At 41.6% G+C, this 20909-nt stretch overlaps 1 protein-coding gene across 3 annotated transcripts in view; it reads right to left on the bottom strand.

Annotated features, from left to right (window-relative positions):
* STK32C (serine/threonine kinase 32C) overlaps positions 1 to 20909 on the bottom strand; it is a 184532-nt gene that overhangs the window by 58039 nt on the left and 105584 nt on the right. The window contains exon 1 of one of the 3 annotated variants that reach the window (XM_020973074.2): positions 19812 to 19907. The exons of the other annotated variants lie outside the window; for them this stretch is intronic. Within the exon in view, the coding sequence (XP_020828733.1) occupies positions 19812 to 19856 (45 nt within the window). The 5' untranslated portion in view covers positions 19857 to 19907. Of the gene's footprint in view, positions 1 to 19811; positions 19908 to 20909 lie in introns of those variants that run through there. 3 annotated transcript variants of the gene reach the window in all.

Raw genomic sequence — 20909 nt, 5'->3', positions numbered from 1 at the left:
GTGGATGAGCAGTGGGTCTGGAATCAGGAAGATCTGAGTTCAAATCCACCATAAGGACTTATTAATTATGGGACCACGGGCAAGTTACCTTGTGTCTGACTCAGTTTCCTTGACTCTAAAATGGGGAATAATAATAATACCTACCTCGCAAGATTGTTATGAGGATCAAATGAGATAATATTTGTAAGGCACTTAGCTGAATGCCTGACACTTAATAAAATCAATATTCCTTCTCTCACCTGTGCACGGCACCCTTACAAAAACTAAGTTTGTACTGGGTCATAAAAACATCACAAACAAATGCAGAAAAACGGAATACCAAATATATCTTTAAAGACCATAATGCAATAAAACATGTATTTCATAAAGCAGCACTGAAAAAAAAAAGTTTAAGTAAGTGGAGCCTAAATAACTTATTCCTAAAGAATGGGTGGGCCAAAGAACAAAATAAAGAAATAAGTGAAAATTTCATTAGAGATAATGACAACAATCTAAAAAAAACCCCAAAAAACCTAAAATTTTGGAGTGCAGCCAAAACACTCCTTAGGGGAATTTTTTTTTTCTAAATGCTTTCATTATTAAAAGAAAAAAAGAGCAAATCAATTAATTGAGAATGCAACTAAAAACAACCTAGAAAACTAACAAGTTAAAAACCCCTCTAACTTAACAGAAAAATAGAAATGCTGAAAATCAAAGAAGAAATTAATAAATGAAACTAAGAGTTGCTTTTTTTTAAAGTTAAATAGATAAACCATTTGGAGCTTCTAAGTGGCACAGTGAATAAAGTTCCAGGCCTGGAGTTAGGAAGTTCTGAGTTCAAATCCAGCCTCAGGCACTTACTAGCTGTGTGACCCTAAACAAGTCACATAACTCTATTCGCCTCAGCTTCTTCGTCTGCAAAATGAGCTAGAGAAGGAAATGGCAAACCATTTCAGTATCTTTGCAAGAAAATACCAAAAAAGGTCAGGAAGAGTCAGACACAACTGAAAAGGATTAAATAAAAAACTTGAATTTTTTTAAAAAAATGTCTAATTACTTATACCCCAATGCAAAAGAGGAATTCACAACCAATGAAAAAGAAATGAAAGAAATTAACAGAAACTCTTTTGTGCAATTATATGTCAATAAAACTGAAAATCTAAATGAAATGGATGAATATTTAGAAAAATGTTGAAATCTCACATTTATAGAACAAGAGAGAACTTACATGGCCCAAACTCAGAATAAGATATTGTGCATCATAAACGAATTCCCAAAGGAAAAAAAAATAATCTCAAGGTTCAGATGGATTTATAAGCGAATTCTATCAAACATAAAAAGAAAAAATTAATTCCTATAAAAACTGTTTAAAAAAGAATAAAAGGGTCTTAATTTTTTTCTATGATACAAATATGGTCAAGATACCTGAATTAGGGAGAATCAATATAGAGTAAGAAAACTATAGGCCAATTTCCTTAATGAATATCCATGCAAATATTTTAAATAAATATTATCTTAGATACTTAATATTTAAATATTAAGTAGACAACAGTAATACATATATATATATATATATATGTATATAAATAGTATGATTAAGTCAGATTTATATCAGAGATGCAGGGCTAGTTCAAAATCAGGAAAACTACAAATATAGTTGACCACATTAATAATAAAGAAAACATAATTATATAGTTACTTCAACAAATGCAGAATAAGCTATGGACCCATTCCTATTAAAAATACTAGAAAGTATAGGAATAAATACATCTTTCCTTAATATGATTAATAGTATCTTTTTGAAACCAAAAGAGAGCATTACTTTATAGAGCCTGAAAAAATAATAACAAAATTTATCTGGAAGAACAAAAGATCAAAAATCTTAAGGGAAATCATTTTAAAAGGTGGAAAAGAAGGTGGACCTAAGATATCAGCAATAAACTGGAGACCTTTCTAATAAGATCAAGGGCAAAGCAAGAATGTCCGTTATCCCCATTAATATTCAATGTTGTGCTAGAAATATTAGCTATACCAACAATACAAGAAAAGGACATTGAGGGAACAATCATAAACAAAGAGGAAACAGAATTATTACCTTTTACAGATAAGATAGCTTACTTAGAGTACCCTAGAAATTAAAATACTAATCATACCAATTACCAACTTCAGCAGAGTTGCAGGATATAAAATAAACTCACATAAATCAGCAGCATTTCTGTATATTACCAACAAAATCCAACAGGAAAAAAAAATAAAAAGGGAAATTCCATCTAAAAGAACATCAGAAAGTATAAAGTGTTTGGGACTCTAACTGCCAAGACACACACAGAAACTATATGAATATAATTACCAAACACTCTTTATACAAATAAAGACAAATCTAAATGATAGGACAAGTAATTAATCATGGATAGCTGAGCAAATATAATGCAAAATGAAAATGGTACCTAAATGTATTTACTTATTCAGTAGCCTACCAATCAAAAGACCAAAGTAGCACTTAATAAAGCCTGAGAACAAAATTCATCTGGAGGAACAAAAGATCAAAAATCTCAAGGGAGTATAAAGTTGGGATATTGCTGTGGTGTGGGAAACGATGTGGTGAGCTTAAAAAAACATGGAAAGATGTGGATTCGTGAAGGAAGCTGTTATCCACCCTCAGAGAAACAGAGGACAAACAAATATAACATGGTCTTACATAGATGCATGTGAATGTACATGTCTATATAGGAGTATGATTATAGATATCTAAGTATATATGGGTATGTGAGTGTATTCATATGTATATGTATATATGTGTTTATGTGTGTATGTATATGTGTGTATATGTGTGTGCATCTGCACTTAGTTGTAGCCTTCTTTGCAGGGGGGAGGAAGGGGAGGAAAAGAACGAAGTAAAAAGTACATGGCAAGGGGCAGCTAGGTGGCGCAGTGGATAGAGCTCTGCCTTGGAGTCCGAAGGACCTGAGTTCAAATCTGACCTCAGACATTTGATACCTACTAGCTGTGTGACCCTGAGCAAGTCACTTAACCCTGATTGCCTCACCAAAAAGAAAAAAAAAAAGTACAGAGCAGAGAACAAAACAAAACTTACAAGGAAGCAAAGAAAAGATGGACGTCTCTGGACACAATGCATAGTGTTTATCAGAAAGGCTTTCTTGAAATGGAAATTTATTGCTGCATGTGTTGAATCCTCTCTTAAGTTCTGCTGTGCACATGGTAATGCTTTCTTTTCTTTTCTTATTTTGTGTTTAAATATTTAATTTAATTAAAGTCTTTAAATAAATTAATAACACTATCTCAAGGGAAATGATTTTTGAAAGTGGAGAGAAGGGAGGCCTAAGAGTTATCGGATCCGAAGCTATGCTACAAAGCAGTGACAGTTGAAATGGCTTGGCTCTGGCTAAAAATGGAGAGGAATACCAATGAAACGGACTGGGCACAGCACAAAGTAGCAGGTGCCTCAGTCGCTGGGGTGGCTCCCTATTTAGACCCTCACAAGCAGCCTTGCAGAAATTGGGGTTAGACTGACGCCTCATATTGCACACCAAGGTAAACTGCAGATGGCCCACTTACACTTACCCAAAAAGGCGGAAGGGAAGGGGAATAAGCAGAATGTAGCTCCTACTATGTGCCAGGCGCTGTGCTGTGTTTTTTATACATATTTTCTCATTTGACCCTCACAGCAACCCTGAAAAATAGTTGCAAATATTTTCCCTATTTTAGAGTGAGGAAACTGAGGCAGAGAGTTAGTGACTTGCCTAAGGTCACACAGCTAGTAAGTCTCAAAGGCTAGATTTGAACTCATATCTTCCTGACCCCAGGCCCCACTGTCTATCCACTGCACCAACAGCTTGGTAATATCATAAACAAATTAGAAGAACAAGAAAGAAATTACCTGTCAAACTGATAGATAAAGGAGGAGCTCAAGATGAAAGAAAGAAGAGAAGAGATCACAGAAGGTAAAATGGACAATTTGGATTACACAAAATTTAAAAGGTTTTGCAGAAACAATCAAATGCGGCAAAGATTGGAAGAGAAGCAGGTAAGGGGAGGAAATGATCTCTGCAGCAAGTCTCTCTGGTAAAGATCTCATTTCTAAGATATGTAGGAAACATTCAAATTCATAAGAATAAGAGCCATTCACCTATTGAAAAAGGGTCAAAGGATGTGAAAAGGCAATTTGCAGATGAAAAAAGCTATTAATAGTTACCTAAAATGCTTTAAATCACTAATAATTAGAAAAAATTTGCATAAGATACCTCTGAAATTCCATGTCACATCCTTCAGATGGGCAAAGTTAACAAAAAAAAAAAAATCAATGCTGGAGGAGCTATGGTAAAAGAGGTCTATGAATGCACTATTGGTGGAGCTCTGAACTGGTCCAATCATTCTGCAAAGTATTCTGTAACTATGCCCAAAAGCTAGTCAAGTGTGCATGCCCATTGATGCATCCACACCACTATTAGGTATGTGCTATAAAGAGATCAAAGAAAAAGGAAACAGAGCCACATGTACAAAAATATAATGGCTCTTTTACTGGGCCTTGAGTGGGTACCCATCAACTGAGGAATGGCTGAACAAGTGATGTTACATGAATGGGATGGAATGTCAGGAAAACCTGGGAAGAATTGTATGAACTGATGCAGAGTGAGCGGAACCAAGAAAATAATTTATACAATAACAATCACGTAAAGACAGCTTTGAAAGACTTGGGAAATCTGATTAATACAATGGCCAACAAGGAATCCATGGTGGACTTCATGATGACCGATCGTGATGAACTCAGAAAGCAGATTGACACACATCTTCTTCAGACGTGCACAACGTGAGAATTTGTTGTGCTTAACTATGCATGTTTGAGAGAGGGGTTTTTCTTGCTTGCTTCTCTTGCTTTCTCAATAGAGAAATTGGGGGAGGAGGCAGGAGGGAGAGAAGGCAGATTTTCATTGATTAAAAAAATTAATGAAAAAAAAGAAATGGACTGTCAGGAAAAAAAATAGGAATCAGTCACATAATGAGAGTGAAGAATGACTACTGCAAAGCTCACATGTATCAACCACAGAAATACTGGTAGGGAAGCAAGGGAGACTATCTCTTTGCTAGTCATCAATTCTCAACTTTTCCTTGCTCTGAAAAAATTTGATTCTAAGATCGCAGCAAGAACACCAACGATGCCAACAACGACAATGATGATGATGATGATGATGACAACAATAATGGATGGCTGTGTCTTTCTGCATCACTTTAAGGTTGGGAATGACTTGCCACATCCTATCTCATTGGAGAACCCGGGCCCTTCCAACCTTTTCACTCTTCTAACTCACCTCCAAGCCCCCTCTTAGACTTCATGATCCAGTGACTCTGGCCTCCTCGCGTTCCTTCCTCCCTCCGCGGCTGTCACTGTGTTTAGAATGTTAGCCTTCCTTATCTCTGTCTTCTGGCTTCCCTGACTTCCTTCACGTGCCAGCTAAAATCCCACTGTCTACCAGAAGCCTTTCCAGACCCCCCTGAATTCTAGGGCCTTCCTTCTGTTGATTATTTCCCATTTATCCTGTATGTGACATATCTGTGTATTGGGGTGGGGTTTTTTTCATTGTTTCCTTCCTCCCTCTGACTGGACTGGAGTTTTTGTTTGTTTTTGCCTTCCTTTGATCCCCAGCACTTAGCACAGTGCCTGGCTCAAAGTAAGTGTTTAATACACGTTTGCTGAATTGATCCTCACAACAACTCTACAAGGCGGGAGAAAAGGGAAAGGGAAAGGAACAAGCATTTATATGGCACCTACTCTGTGCTAATGTTACCATTATTATCAAGTAGTGCTATTAGGGTCCACATTATACAGATGAAGCAAATAAGGCAGACAGATGCTAAATTACTTGCCCAAGGCCACACAGCTAATAAGTGTCAGAGGGCAGATTTGAACTCAGGTCTTCCTGATTTGAAAGTCTAGCTCTCTGTCCCCTGAACCACCTATCTGCCTCAGATTAGAATTTTAAAATGCTAAAGAATGAAAGGACCAAACAAATCACCAGCTCCCCCATTTAATCGATGTAAAAACTGAGGCATGAAGAGGGGAAATGCCTTGGCTAGGGTCATATGGGTGGTAAGCACCAGAGCGACTTCAAGTCCAAACGGAGTAAGTCATAATTCCAAATCTGCTTGAGAAATTCAGTCATACTGGCGATGAGTACACACCCAGCTTTCTCTGAGAAAAGTGGTGCCTCAATTAAAAATAGACCTTTGTAGCTCCCTTTAGGCTGGGTCCACATGGCTCCTTTAGTTACACATCTGCAAATGTACATGTGATCTGGTGGGATTTCCCTGAAAGTATGACAAATTAAATCAAATTAAGCCATAACAACTGCTCTTTGGCTTTTGCAGTTTCTGGCAGCTCAGAGGCCCAAGCAACATTCAGGACTGGGAAAGCCCCAGTGAATACCCCATGAGAAGCCCACGTCATTGTCTCTACAGCCCAGCTCTCCAGCACATCCTCTGATTAAAGTGAGACTCTCCAAGCCAGATAGAATCCCACTGAAACGCCTCCCCTTCCTAGAGGTCCTTAAGCCCAGCATGGTTCAACCAGCTAAGTAATTCCGAGTGAGTAGCAGCATTGAAAAGGAAATCACTGCCCTGGTAGAACTAGGTAAGTCTCAGCTCCAGCACTGTCTTTGGGGCCACCTCTAAACCTCCACATTTTGGTAGCATTTTGTGCCCCTTTCCAAAACTGAGGGAGCATTCTGACTCTGGAGTCCACAAGGTCCTGTGTTTTCCAGGGAGCTCTCTGCTTGAGAAGGTGGGAGTAGGGTGGATTTGGGGAAGTCTGGCAAACAGACAGATGTGGTGTCTGAGCTGCCATTTCAGCATTAATGTAAGTTAAAAACTGTCTAAGGAGCTCTTTCTTATGGTCAATCTCATAGGACAGTGCACTTGGAGAGGGTCTCCTGGCCTCATGTATATTCTTCTCTCTCTTGTCAGCAGGACCAGGCTATATAGATGAAGCTAGAGCAGAAAGGGCCCTCCATCCTCACAAAGACAATGCCAAGCCCAGCACTTGCTTGGCAGCCACTCTCACCTGGCCTCACTACCCACACCATACCCCCCCCAAATACAAATCCACACAATTACTGGGATTCTCACCCCACTGACTCTTTGAGTGAAGACCCTAGAAGTCCCTATTAAGGTGCAACTGAGTTATGGAGTAGGGCCATTGAGGACCACTGACACCTCAGCAGGAATGAACTGCTAAGATGAGATGCGAGGGGAGGAACATGGGGTACATGAGTTTTGATCAGGGAAAGGGATGGGGAAGATAATGCCCAGCTTGGGAAAGGTTTTACTGGAGGGTCCCTGAATGTGATAGTACCAGAAAGCCAATAGTGGAAAAGCAGGGTGGGGAATGAGTCATAGTGGGAGGCATGGGGCATCCACCAGAAAGTAGCACTTCCACCCTCCCCCCAAGTAAAGCAGAACCAGAGGAGCCTGGTGGCCACTGAAAAGATCCCAATTCACCTGAGCCCTAGGAGTGGTATAAGCATGTTCACAAGTGGCTTTTTTCCATGACATGAGAAACATTTTAGTCGGCACAACTTCAAGCAGTCAAAAAGGAATTGTTTTATGTAATGGGATGCTCTTGTGCTGAAAGAAATGATAGAAAGGCTAGTTTTGTAGAAACCCAGGAAGACTTGTATGAACTGATGCAGAGGTAAGAGAATGGAAGCAGGATAAGCATTTATGCCGCACCAACATTGTTAAGTCAATTACCTTGGAGAGCTGCAGGGTCTCTGAGCCGTGCGGACCATCACTGCCCAGGACCACGATGAAGCTGGCTACACACCTCTGGCCAGAGAGGCAATAGGCTCAGGATGCAGAATCAGAAATACCTTCTTGAACACAGCCAAGAGGGGAATGTGTTTTTCCAGACTCTGCATATTGGTTACATGGGTTTTCTTTTTCTTTTTTTTTTTCTCATGACAGGAAAGGAGAGGATGGAAGAAGAAAAATATATTTTGTCCATTGGGGAAAAAAAGAACTTTTTTTTTTAAAGTTAGGGATGCTTAGAGAGGATGCTTCTTCTTGGGTGAGTTAAACTAAGGGTTGGTGAGGTCCCTTCTAATACTGGGATCCTGGTACTCAGTCCTTAGTTCTAATGGTATCCCACCTATCAACTTACAAAGAAGCCCAAGCTCAGAAAGGAGTTGGAGTCAGTTGGTCAAGAAGCAATTAAGCACCAAGACCTGTACCTGAAACCCATGTGTCCAGACTCCAGGCCAATGCTCTGTCAACCACCTGTGGCTACTTTCCCCATCACATGATAAAGATTATTTGCTGAGGAAACTCAATGAAGAAATGGATTTTTATGTTAAAACTGACTCCCCTTAGCTTGAGTATCCTCTAGCAAAGAGCCAATGCTACAGACAGCTCTCATTACCACACCTCTCCTTCATCTGAGCATGACAGCTTCTGCTAAAGGGGATGCCAGAGTCAACTCTGATGCCAGCCTTGCCTGCCCACATGGGACCGACTGTTACAATCTGTATAATTAGGGAAGAAAAAAAGAGTCTTCCCAAGGAGCTGTGGAAAGATGACATCTGCAGTCTGAAGGGAAGCCTTTCTCCACCTGTTTTCCCACCTCCACCCTGCCTTGATTCAAAATTCCTTCAGCCTGGACAAATCCTGTCTTCTAAGAAAGAAAGGAAAGAATTGAGATGAGCTCCCTTTGCTGCCTCCTGCAGCAGCAAAGCCAGAACACAATACCAGCTACTGAGGGCCAAAGCAGGAGGTACCAGCTTCTGACACGGCCTCCCTGGGCACTGGCCTCTCCTGTCCCTACCCAGGCAGACTGCCCTCAGGATGGGGAAAATTTTATGCAAATCCCCCATCTCAGGAGCAAGGTGTCCTGTTTAACAATGAAAATGCATCTGACCAGCCTGGAGTCAAATTCATGGAAACATGAATTTGAGGGACAGAAGTGACCTTAGAGGTCATCCTGCCTCCTGCTTTTACAGAAGAAGACACTGAGGCCCAGAACAAGGCCTTCCCTGCCCAAGCCCACATTGAGGATAAATGGCAGGGCTATGATTCAAACTCAGGTCCCCTGAGTTCAGAGCTAGAAGTTTTTCCAGCTCAACAAACCTTTACCACATGCCTGCCCTGTCCAGGGTACTAGAATCCTGGGAGTTAGGGCTCAAAGGAACCTCAGGGTCTAAACCCTTCATTTGGCAGACAAACCTCCTAAGATGACTTACCCAAGGTCACACAGGCACACCAGGGGGGAACTGGGACTTAACTCAGGCCACTCCCATCTCTGGGGCCATGACTTGGATTTTTTTTATGTTTGCCAATGGCAGGTTGGTTCCATTCCTTTCTTAAGCAATCAGAGAAAAAATAGACAAGCAATGGAACCAATTGGCAGGGAATGGGAATGGACCTTTCAACAGCGCCCAGTGCCTTTGGCCATGAGCAGGAGTGGGTAAGGCTCTATCAGTACAAACCCAACATGGCCACTGAGAAAGCACCACCAACTGCCTTGCACTCGGAAAGGGCTGTCATGGTGCCATGAAAAGCGAGGCAGTACTGGACCTTATTCAGGGGACTTGGGTACAAGTTCTAGGTTTGTAGGACCTTGTTCAAGTAATTTAATGCTTTATTTTTTAATTTTAAAAAACAATGCTATTATTTATTTATTTATTATTAACATTCTTTTTTTAAAAATTTTGAGTTCTGAATTTTCTCCCTCCCTCCAGTCTTTCCCCGACTTGTTGAGAAGGTATGTAATATGTTATCAATTATACATGTGAAATCATGCAAAACACATTTCCATTTTAGCCATGTTGCAAAAGAGAAAGAAAGTAAGAAAGAAAGAAAGAAAGAAAGAAAGAAAGAAAGAAAGAAAGAAAGAAAGAAAGAAAGAAAGAAAGAAAGAAAAAGAAAGGGAAAAAATATACTTCAATCTGCACACAGAATTAATCAGTTCTCTCTCGAGGTGGATAGCATTTTTCACCATGAGTCCTTTAGAATTTGCTTGAATCACTGTATTGATTGATCAAAGTAACTAAATCTTTCACAGTTGATCATTGCTACAATATTGCTGTTACCATGTGCAATGTTCTCCTGGTTCTGCTCAATTCACTTTGCTTCAGTTCATATAAGAATTCCCAGGTTTTTCTCAAACCATCATGCTTGTCATTTCTTATAGCACAGTAGTTTTCCATCATAATCATAAAATACAACTTGTTCAGCCATTCCCCAACTGATAGGCCTCTCTTAGTTTCTAATTCTTTGCCACCACAAAAAGAGATACTATAAATATTTGTATATATATGGATGTTTTTCCTTTTTCTTTGATTTCTTTGGGATATATATCTAGTAGTGGTGTTGCTGGGTCAAAGGGTATGTACATTTTTGTAGACTTTTGGGCACAATTTCAAATTATTCTCCAGAATTTTTGGACCAGTTCACAATTCTGCCAAAAGTGCATTCATGTCTCTATTTTTCTACATCTCCTCCAGAATTTGTCATTGTCCTTTTCTATCATGTTAGCCAATCTGATGGGTGTAAGGTGGTAAGTCAGAATTGTTTTAATTTGCATTTCTCTAATCAGTAGTGATTTGGAGCGGTTTTTTTGGTGCAACTGTATAGATAGCTCTGATTTCTTCTTCTGAAAATTGCCTATTCATATCATTTGACCATTTTTCAACTGAAAAATGGCTTTTATTTTGATAAATTTGACTGCATTTCCTATATACTTGAGAAATGAAGTCTTTATCAGAGAAACTTATAAATTTTTTTTCTCAGTTTACTGCTTTCTTTATAATCTTGGCTGCATTTGTTTCTGCAAAAAGTTTTTAACTTCATGTAATCAAAATTATCCATTTAATATCCTGTAATGTTCTCTGTCTCTTGTTTGGTCATAAATTCTTCCCTTATCCAAAAATCCAACAGGCAAAACTTTCCATGCTCCCTTAATTTGTTTCTGATATCACCCTTTTCGTCTGAATTATATACTGATGTTGACCTTATCTTGTTCCATGGTGTGAGATGTTGGTCTATCCCTAGTTTCTGCCAAAAGGCTTTCCAGTTTTCCCTGCAGTTTTTGTCAAATGGTGAATTGTCGTCCCAAAAGCTTAGATCTTTGAGTTTACCCAACACTAGATTGTTGTTATTGTTCAGTTGTGTCTGATTATTTATGATCCCAATTGTGATTTATAAAGAAATCAATAGGTGATAATACATTTATTAAGTGTTTACTGCATGTGCCTGGCATTGTTTGCCTTTTCTTTCTCCAACTCATTTTACAGATGAGGAACTGAGGAAAACAGAGCTTAGTGCTGAGGTCAGATTTGAACACAGGAAGATGAATCTTAGGCCCAGTGCTCTATCCACTGAGCAACCTAGCTGCCTCCTTTTCATGATTACCACTTTAAAATACACTTTGAAATCTGCTACTTCTAGGCCACCTTCCTTCATATATTTTTTTCATTGATTCCCTTGATATTCTTAACCTTTTGTTCTTCCAGATGAATTTTGTTATTATTTTTTCTAGCTTTATAAAATAATTCCTTGCTAGTTTGATTGGTATGGTACTAAATATGTAAATTAACTTAGGTATTATATTGACTTGGCCTACCCATGAGCAATTAATATTTCTCCAGGTGTTTAATTTAATCCTTCCCTGTTTCAGTTTTCTTACATGGAGAAAAGGAAGGGATTGAATGACATTATCTCTAAGATAGGTCTAACAGTCTGTGAGTTATTATTTTCATGTAAGGACAGGCAGGTGTCATGTCTCCCAATTGGACTGTAAGCTCCATAAGGACAGGGAGCCCCCCAATCTAAGTTCTGTTTCTCTCCCAGGGCCTAGAATCAGTCTCTACCCATAGTAGGCACTACATAAATGTGAGCTGGATGAAATGAATGTAATCTTAGAAAATGGTGCCAGGGCTGCTTGGTAGCATAGTTCAACAGATCCTGAGCAGCTGCTACTGAGTGATAGATACCACATAAACTGGTGCAAATGGTCAATGAACTCTCCCCAAGCACTTTCCAAAGCCATTGGGCATGAGCAAAGAAGGGCACATCTGCCTTTGAAGAATAAGACATAGTCACTGAGATGATAGATGGTCCTTTGTTCTTTTCGGGCTGTTGCACATTATCACTTTTATCTCTTCTATGTTCCAAACTGATTTACGTACAATTTTCCCATCTTAGCAGCTGGTGATGTTGTGGTTAGAGTGCTGGACCTGGAGTCAGGAAGACTTGAGTTCAAATCCAGCCTCATTCACTTATCAGCTGTGTGATCCTGGGGAAGTCATTTAACTTCGGTTTGTCTCAATAATACTAGCACCTACCTCTTGAGGTTGCTGTGAGCACCAAATGGGATACGTTTATAAAACGCACTTAGAACAGTGCCTGGCACAACACATACATAAATGCTTATCCCCTTCCTCTCCTCCACCTCCCACTGACATGCCTTTGCATGGGATAGCCTCCATGTCTAAAAGTCCTCATTTTCCCTTATTTCCCACAAAGTTCAGCTCAGATGCCACTTCCCATAAGAATTCTTTCCAAATTCATCTATCATTAGCGTTCTCTTCCTCCTGAAATACAGAAGTGACAGGGCATGTGCCCTCAGCAGAAGAGAGATGACAGATTGATAAAGAGATCAGTAAGTGGATAATACATTCAGTAAAGGATAACCATATGTGCCAAGCACGGAGCTAACCCCACTTAGGGCAGGAGCAGGGTTGGGGGTTGTCTTTGCAGCCCTGGTGTTCAGAGCACAGTGCAGAGAACATGTGAGGTGTGTAATAAATGCTTATGGTATTGGACTATTAAGACTGTAAGCCCTACAGAACTCTGATTTCCTCTTATTATCCTATTGCTGGATGTCAGTCAACACTGATTAAGCATCTACTGTGTTCCAGCCACTTTGCTAAGCAGTAGAAAGACAAAAGTAAAAGACAATCCTGGCCCCCACAGTCCACTGCAGGAGATAGCCCAGAAAGTAAAGCTGAGAAGTGCCAGATCAGAGTTCTCTCCCTCCTTCCCCTGCCTCACAGCAGACTTCTCTGGATGCACACTGCCCCTCCCCAGGAGATCATGAAGCTCCTTCAAGGTAGGGACTGCAGTCCTGTAATTGTGACAGCCAGCCTCACTTGGACCCCAGGGGCTCTGCCAGTCAACAGATAGGCCATACTTTTAAACCTTGGATAAGCTGTGTCCACATACTGATCTGCTCCTCACCCCAGCACACACAACACACACACAGATGGCTTTGGACTTTAAGGAGAGCAGGAGCATTTTTGGAAAAGGTGAGGGCAGAGGGTTCCCACACAGTGCTCAGCACACAGTGGGCATTTCATAAACATTCATTATGAGGGGGAAGCTAGGTGGCACAGTGGATAGAGCACCAGCCCTGGATTCAGGAGGACTTGAGTACAAATCCAGCCTCAGACGCATAACACTTACTAGCTCTGTGACCCTGGGCAAGTCACTTAACCCCACTGCCTCACCAAAAAAAATAATAACAATAAAGTTGATCTGTCATTCCAGGTATCTCACTGGGTATTAAGTTCATGGATTAGACTTGTACTGGAATGGTCAGCTAAAGTCACAGGCTTCAAGAAATTGGGAGCAGATGGGCCCGTTTCATCCTCTGTGAAACAACAGGCTAGGCTAAGATCCCTTCTTACCCTCCTACTCCATGATCTAGAAGCTCATTAACCTAAAATCCAGCAGCTCATTTAGCTCTGTATGTCAGAACCACCATCTAAGTCTGTAGAGGCAACAGAGGTGATACTATAGCTTGTGGAGGGGAGGAGTATGGGGAGGGAGAAGGGGAAAATGAGGAGAAGGCCAGGAAAGGTTGGAGGGGAGATGGAAGGGGAGGGAGAGATAGGAAAGGACAGTAAGGATCCAATGTCTACCATGACAGGACACTTGTGACAGAGTCCCAGGTGGGGCCCTTCCAGTGAAGCAATGGGCATATCCAAATCTCCATCAATATCGGGAGAAGGGTCCCTATCAAAGCTCCCCACCCCCACCCCCAAAGCAGTCAATGTTTCTTGGAGAAGTTTTTGAGATATAGTAAGACTTTTGACGATTCAAATCTTTGAGGCAGACACCATTGAAGTGGGTTATGGTTCAACAAATTGTGTTCCAGCAGGGCAGCTAGACGGTTCAGTGTATAGAGCACCGGCCCTGAAGTCAGGAGGACCTGAGTTCAAATATGGCCTCAGACCAAATACTTGACACTGTGTGACCCTGAGCAAGTCACTTAACCCCAATTGCCTTAAAAAAACACACACACACACAAAAAGAACCCAAATTTTGTTCCATGAAAGTAATGAAATATTGTGCTGTAGGAAATGATGAAGATGATGAATAAGAGAAACGTGAGAAGACTTGTACGAACTGAGGTCAAATTAAGCAAGGAGAGCAGGACAAACAGTGGTGAGAATAAACTCAGTTCAAAACAGGTGAAACTGATTGTGGGGAAATCACAGGATTTATCCTCAGAGGAGAACTGGGAGAAGGCACTAGGTCAGACCTAGAGCTCAGGCCCAGCCACAAAGCACCCATAGGGGTCTTTCTCCTCCTCTCCCTTTCCACGTCCCATGCCAGGCCTTGCTCTCATAAGCCATGAGTTATCTCAGGAGGCAGAGGATGAGTTGTAGTAGAACCCGTCCATACCTCCTGTGGTAGAAGGTCAGTGCTGGGGTCCCATCCCCAGAGATCACTGAACTGAGTTCACTCATTTTAGAGAGCAGGAAAATGAGGTCCAGAGAAGGGAAGAAATTTCACAGAATCACAGGATTTGACAATCAAGAAGGACCATGGCAGTTAACCAATCCACTCCATATATCCCCCAAAGAATCCTTACCAGGATATAACTGATGAGTGGCCATCCAGCCTCTGGGTGAAGCCCTCCAAGGACAGAGAGCTCACTACCTTTCAAGGAAGCCCATCCCACCTTTCCGTAGTGCTAAGTGATGGAAGGTCCTGAAATTGGGACTAATTCCCCATGCTCTGGGCTCTACCCCCAAGGCAGACAATGAATTTGATCCTTCTCTCTCCTACAGGCCCTTTAAATATTTGAAAGAAGCTCCCACCTCCTGGCAAACTTTCTCCAGGGTAATCAGCCCCAATTCCTTTAACCATTCCTCATGCCCCATAGACTCAAGGCCTTCTGCCGTCCTCTTTACCCAGCTGAAGATTCTCTCTGCTTTATTTCTCTTTCCTTCAGAACTGAACCCACCCCTCCAGAGGGGGTCTGGAGAGGGTCTATCATCCGTATGCTTTCTATCCATAGATCATCATGCTTGTGTCAGTAGCAGGGATGGTAAAGGGGATTCCAGAAGAGAGGCAAGTTTGGGAGGAGAAAACACAGACCCAGGGAGCTCCACACCCCTCGTATTTGTGTCTGGCTCAGCTCTTGAAGTCATTTTTCTAAAGAGAAAACCAAAAAGTTAACCCAAGAGTCCAGCCTGCAGCAGAGGCTGGGGCAAGTCTATAGACAGTGTGTGAGATGCACTGAGGGGCCAAAAGGCCTGCTGAGCACAGTGGGAGGCACCAGGCTGAGTTTTGGTTTGGGGCACCAATGTGTTCACTGCAGGGTTCAAGACCAAAGAACCTTTAGCAAAACCTGAACCAGGAGGTCCATGATGACAGGACGCATGCTTATCCAGCTTTTAATGCTCCTCCTCCAGGAGGCAATAGGTTTCACCATTCAACAAAAATGTGATGGTCTTTGTTGTATTAGTGAGAAAACACAGCACTTTGTCTAGGAGAGAGCCCTTGGCACTCAAGGAATTGGAACACCTGACTCTTTCCCCTTCCCAAAGCTCAGCTCGCTGCCATTCCTGAAAGAGCGATGACCAGAAATCAGGGCAGAATGACCAACAATGCTATGAAGTAAATGGACAATCAGGGGGCAGGAGTGATGGCCACCAGGGGCTGGCTGCCTTTCACTTGGAAGCCCTTTTCATTCAGTCATCCAGTGCTCTCAAAGAGAGTCATAGGCCCAGAGAAGAGGACGCAGTGCAGAATGGTGGCATATCCCCATGGACTGCAGGATCACGTCCACAGGCAGCCTCAGGAACTAAGAAAGGGTTAAATTTAGCAGAGGCATCACTCCAGTTATAATGAGTCAGCTGAGGAAAAGGCTCGTGTGCCTGGGTTAACATCACTGACACACTTGATTATGCTGACCATTTGTTCATTTGAGGAGAATTTAATTTCCTGTATTAAAAACAAAACAGATCTCACATTACCCAGCAAGCTTTGGGGCCACCAGTGACCTTGTCAGAAGCTTGCATTTCATCCTCTGCCAGCGTTAACAGTTTGTATGCCCAGAGAATGAAGATGGGAGCAAAGTGATCCCAAAAGAGTCATTTTAACTGAGCCATAGAGTTTCTTAACCCCTTTTAAGCTAACAAAAGTTTTCTCCTCTGTAATCTCAGAAGTTTTGACCAATTGAGCTAAAACTCCCATCTAGCTCTGACAGTCTATGTGCTCAGCTTGGAATCTCCCAGAGACAGTTCCTGTAACCATTCACTGATTCATGCCTTAAGATTCAGATACCATGAAATCTCTGAACCTCAGCTAAGAGGGAGAGTTGACATGGGGGTGGGGGGAGAAAGATGGATAAACAGAGAGATAGTGAGAAATAGAGACAGCGAATGAGAAATGGATGTAGAGAGGGAGAGAAAGAAAGAGAAAAAGAGGAAGAAAAGGAGAAGGGGGGAGAGGGAGGGAGGGAGGGACAGAGAGAGGGAGGGAGGGAGGGGGAGAGAGAAAGAAGAGAGAGAGAGAGAGAGAGAGAGAGAGAGAGAGAGAGACGGCGACACAGAAAGACAGAGACAGAGAGAGAGGGAGACAGAGAGACAGAGAGAGACAGAGAAGAAAGAGAGAGAGAGAGAGAGAGGAGACGGACACAGTGAGAGAGGCACACAGAAAGACAGCGAGAGGGAGAGAGAGGGAAAGAGAGAGGAAAGAGAGAGGAAAGAGAGAAGAGAGAAGACAGACAGAGACAGAGACACAGAAAGACAGAGACAGAGACAGAGAGAGGGGGAGAGAGAGATGGAGAGAGAGAGGGAGAGAGAGTGAGAGAGAGAGAGAGAGAGAGAGAGAGAGAGAGAGAGAAGTTTGCATTCATGCTCTCAAAGCAGGACCAACCATTTGTAATACTCACTTGTAGGGTATTTTGAGGTTCACAAATATAAACATAAAAATATACTACACTATATACTATGCTGTTCTGTCACTTATCACATTACAATAGTTTTTTAACTTTAATAATCATTTTTGAGAATCAAAGATTGAAACTCATTACAATTCATCACTTTACCAAGTTCAAAATTATGACTTTCATTTGCTACCAACAGCCATCCGTGAAACAGGAACACCATTAGGTTGGAAACACAGTTAAACTATTTCCATGCTGTTGGTGATAAACAACATTAGCCCACTGGCAAACTCTTGATGCCACCATATATTATCTTTCTGTCTTAGCTCATCTTTCTTCTAGCTTTCCAGGGCACTGAAGAAATAAGGTCCTTGAAATCTCCTTTTTTCCAGGTCTCATTCTCTAATTCAGGTCAAACTGAACTCTAAACAGAATCCAGAAACTCCAGACAAAGTCATAACCCTGGACTTTTACTCAAACACATTTTCCAGAACGCATCTTTTTTTTTTTTCTGGATACATGTTTCTGGACCTTGAGTCCATACCACGTAAAGATCAGCTGACGCAAGTGGAGATGTTTAGCCCAAAGAGATTAAGATTCAGTGAATGAATGATATTCTTCTAGCATTGACCATTTGGAAGAGAGACTGGACTTGTTCTCTGTTCCCTAAAGACATAACCAATACTGATGGGTGAAAGTTACAATAAAGGAAATTTAGACATGATGTCAGGGGGAAAGAACATTCTTTTTTTGCAATGAGAGATTGCTTTCATTATCACAATGAATGCAATGGTTTCTGCATGAAAACTCATTAAAAAGTCACAGGGATCAATCTCTTAGAACTCACCCCTAGACTCTGACTAAAGTTTCCTGACTAAGCCAGGAAAATCTTCAGATTGTTATAGGTTTCATACACTACAATATAATACAACAAAAAAATTCATTAATTATCTACTCTTTTAGACTACTATAGTGGATGCTGGGGGTGGGGCACAAAAGTAAGATGAGACTTTTGCCACCTAATTAGAGATCAGGATAGAGCCCAGAATTACCTGACTTGGCATTATGAGGCAAGCACTCACATAGAGGTCAGAAGAAAAAGTACAAGGACATTCTCAAGGTTTCTCTGAAGAACTTTAGCATTGATTGTAAGGCATGGAAGACACTGGCACAGGAACACCCAGCATGGTGTGCCCACATCAAAGAAGGCATTGTGCTACTGAGCACAAAGAAAAAATGAAATGTGCAAATCCAGAGACATCTCCATCCCAAATGTTGAAAAGGACTATTTGCTCCTAACCTGTGGTAGAGCCTTCCAAGCTTGTACTGGACTGACCAGCCACAGCTGGACACACTGTACCTTGACCCCAACATCATGATGTCACTGGTCCTCTTTGAGTATGAAGAACAAACAACAGACTGAAAGGTTAAAGTCAGAACCATGGAAAGATCCCGGGTTCTTTCCTTTTCCATTTCATAATCAGGCTTCCTTTTCTGAGCCAAAGTTGAGGCTGTTTAAAGGTTAGTGACTATGGGACATACAAAGTTTGCCAGCTATAAAACTCTCCTGGAAGGGTTCCAAGGGTCTTCAAACTGCTCCTCTTGATAGCCTAAATTTCAATATGGGTCCCTATTGTAGCTGAAGTGGACTCTGGTACCTAAATATGGAACAGATATAGCTGAGCCAGATTCTTGGAAGCTCTGTCAGTGCGGTGTGAGTCCTGGAAAGCTCTAGAGTTTTAACTAGAGATGGACTGCATATCTCTTGTCTGACATTGATCTAGCAAAGTTCAGAGGTCCTCAGCATCTGAAATTTGGTTATTAAAAGGTAATGATTTTTTTTCACCAAAATAACCCATGTACCCTATCTTCTGAGTCACTCTTGTCAGAAAAAGGAGGAAGGTCGGGGGGGGGGGGCTGCACACCAAAGAAATAAGGGATATTTTGAGTGGCAAAGAATGACCGCAGCTAAATAATGTGGTTGAAATAGAGATAAGGCTGAGACATCTGGGGTTGGGAGCCAGATGAGATTTCCTCTAAAGCAGGGCTTCTTAAGGTAATGCCTGCATAGACTTAAGAAGCTCCATGAACTTGGGAAAAACCCATCTTTATTCTCACTCATCTTTAGCTGAAATTTAGCATTTTCTTCAATTATGGGGTTTTTTAAATCCCTATAAACAATCTATAAACTGCTCCAGTCTGACAAAGGGGTCCAGGACACAAAAAGGTGAACAAGTCTTTCTCTAAAGGCACTCTCTCCTATGCACAGCACCCTTATTTCAGCTCTGTGTCCATCACTTTCCTCAATTGGAATTGTAGAACCTTAAGTATGAAACGGACCTTAATAGTGACCTAGTCTTCCATGATACCTCTGACAAGTGGTTACAGAGGCCTCTGCTTGAAGGCCAAGTGACTAGAAGCTCTCAACCTTCAGAGGCAGCTGACTACATAGACAGACAGTTCTAAATCCTAAAAAAGAAGTCTTCCTCCTATTGATATGACTTCTTCATCCTAATCTCAACACAGCTCCCTGCAGCTTTCTCCCAATTCTCCTAGTTCAGTACTCTTGGGTCCATAAGAGTAAAGTTAATCCCTCTTCCATGTGACAACCCTTCAAATTCCTCAATGAAGTTATCACATTCACCTCATTGTTTCTCTTCTCCAGGCTGAACACCCCAATTCCTTCCATGGATCATCATATGCCACAGGTTGAAGTCCTCTTACCATCCTGGCTGCTCTTATCTGGAAATCTCCAACTTGTCAATGTCCTCCTTGAAAAGACAACAGCAGCAGCAGTGACGATAACATTTATAGAACACATGGTGTCTGCAAAGAGCTTTACAAACATTAAGGAAATGTCTTCTGAGGGATGACATCATGCACAGTCAGAGAGAGAAGCCACCTGCATGGATAGGTCACCACACACAAGCCCAGCTGCCTCCCCGATGCCTGAAATGACCTCTATTACTCACTCCTACATTAAGGAATAAGAGGCACCTGCTAAAAAAACATAAATAAAGCAACCTTCAAACTGCTTATGTGCCTACTGTACACAGATCCCTATGCTGGACGCTGGGGGGAGATAGAGAGTTCAGATAAAACTTGGTCCCTGACTTTGGGGAGCTCACGATCTGGCAGAAAGATAAGATGAAGTCCTACAATAAATAACTTTAGTTTCTGCACGTTACATGGGGGGGCACTTTCTGGAAGAGACGGCATTTGAGTTCATTTTTAACAAGTTAGTAAGAAGTCCACATGCAAAGCGTTGAAAGGAGGGCATTTCATGCATAGCAAACAGTGTGAGCAGAGGCACATGTGGGTACATGTGTTGGCATCAAAGAGCAGGGTCCAGTTGGGCTGATGATAAATGGCATTGAAGGGAATGAGATGAGATGAGTCTAGAAAAATAGGGTGACACCAGATGGGAGGGGGTATTTGGGTGCCAGGCCAAAAAATAGGCTCTTTTCTAGGCAGATGAAAGGTGGCCCATTTGGGGCAAAAATTACACTTGTCAGATCCAAGCATAAAACATGTCATTTGACTATGTGGAATAGATTGAAATGGGGCCAGTGGTATACACAAATAGGGAGAGAACCACATGTGACTCTTTTGGCAGTTGTTTGACTCTGGAAGGTTAGGGGCGAGGGCATAAGGACCTGAATGCTCTTCTCCAGGGTAGCAGATACTACAGAGGTGCAGTGAGTTCCCCTGCTGCTGCTCAGGGCATAGTCCTCCCAGGGTT

Source organism: Phascolarctos cinereus, unplaced genomic scaffold, assembly GCF_003287225.1.
Source record: "Phascolarctos cinereus isolate Bilbo 61053 unplaced genomic scaffold, phaCin_HiC Scaffold_3;HRSCAF=262, whole genome shotgun sequence".
Taxonomy (NCBI): domain Eukaryota; kingdom Metazoa; phylum Chordata; class Mammalia; order Diprotodontia; family Phascolarctidae; genus Phascolarctos; species Phascolarctos cinereus.
This window is presented reverse-complemented; position numbering and strand designations above follow the sequence as displayed.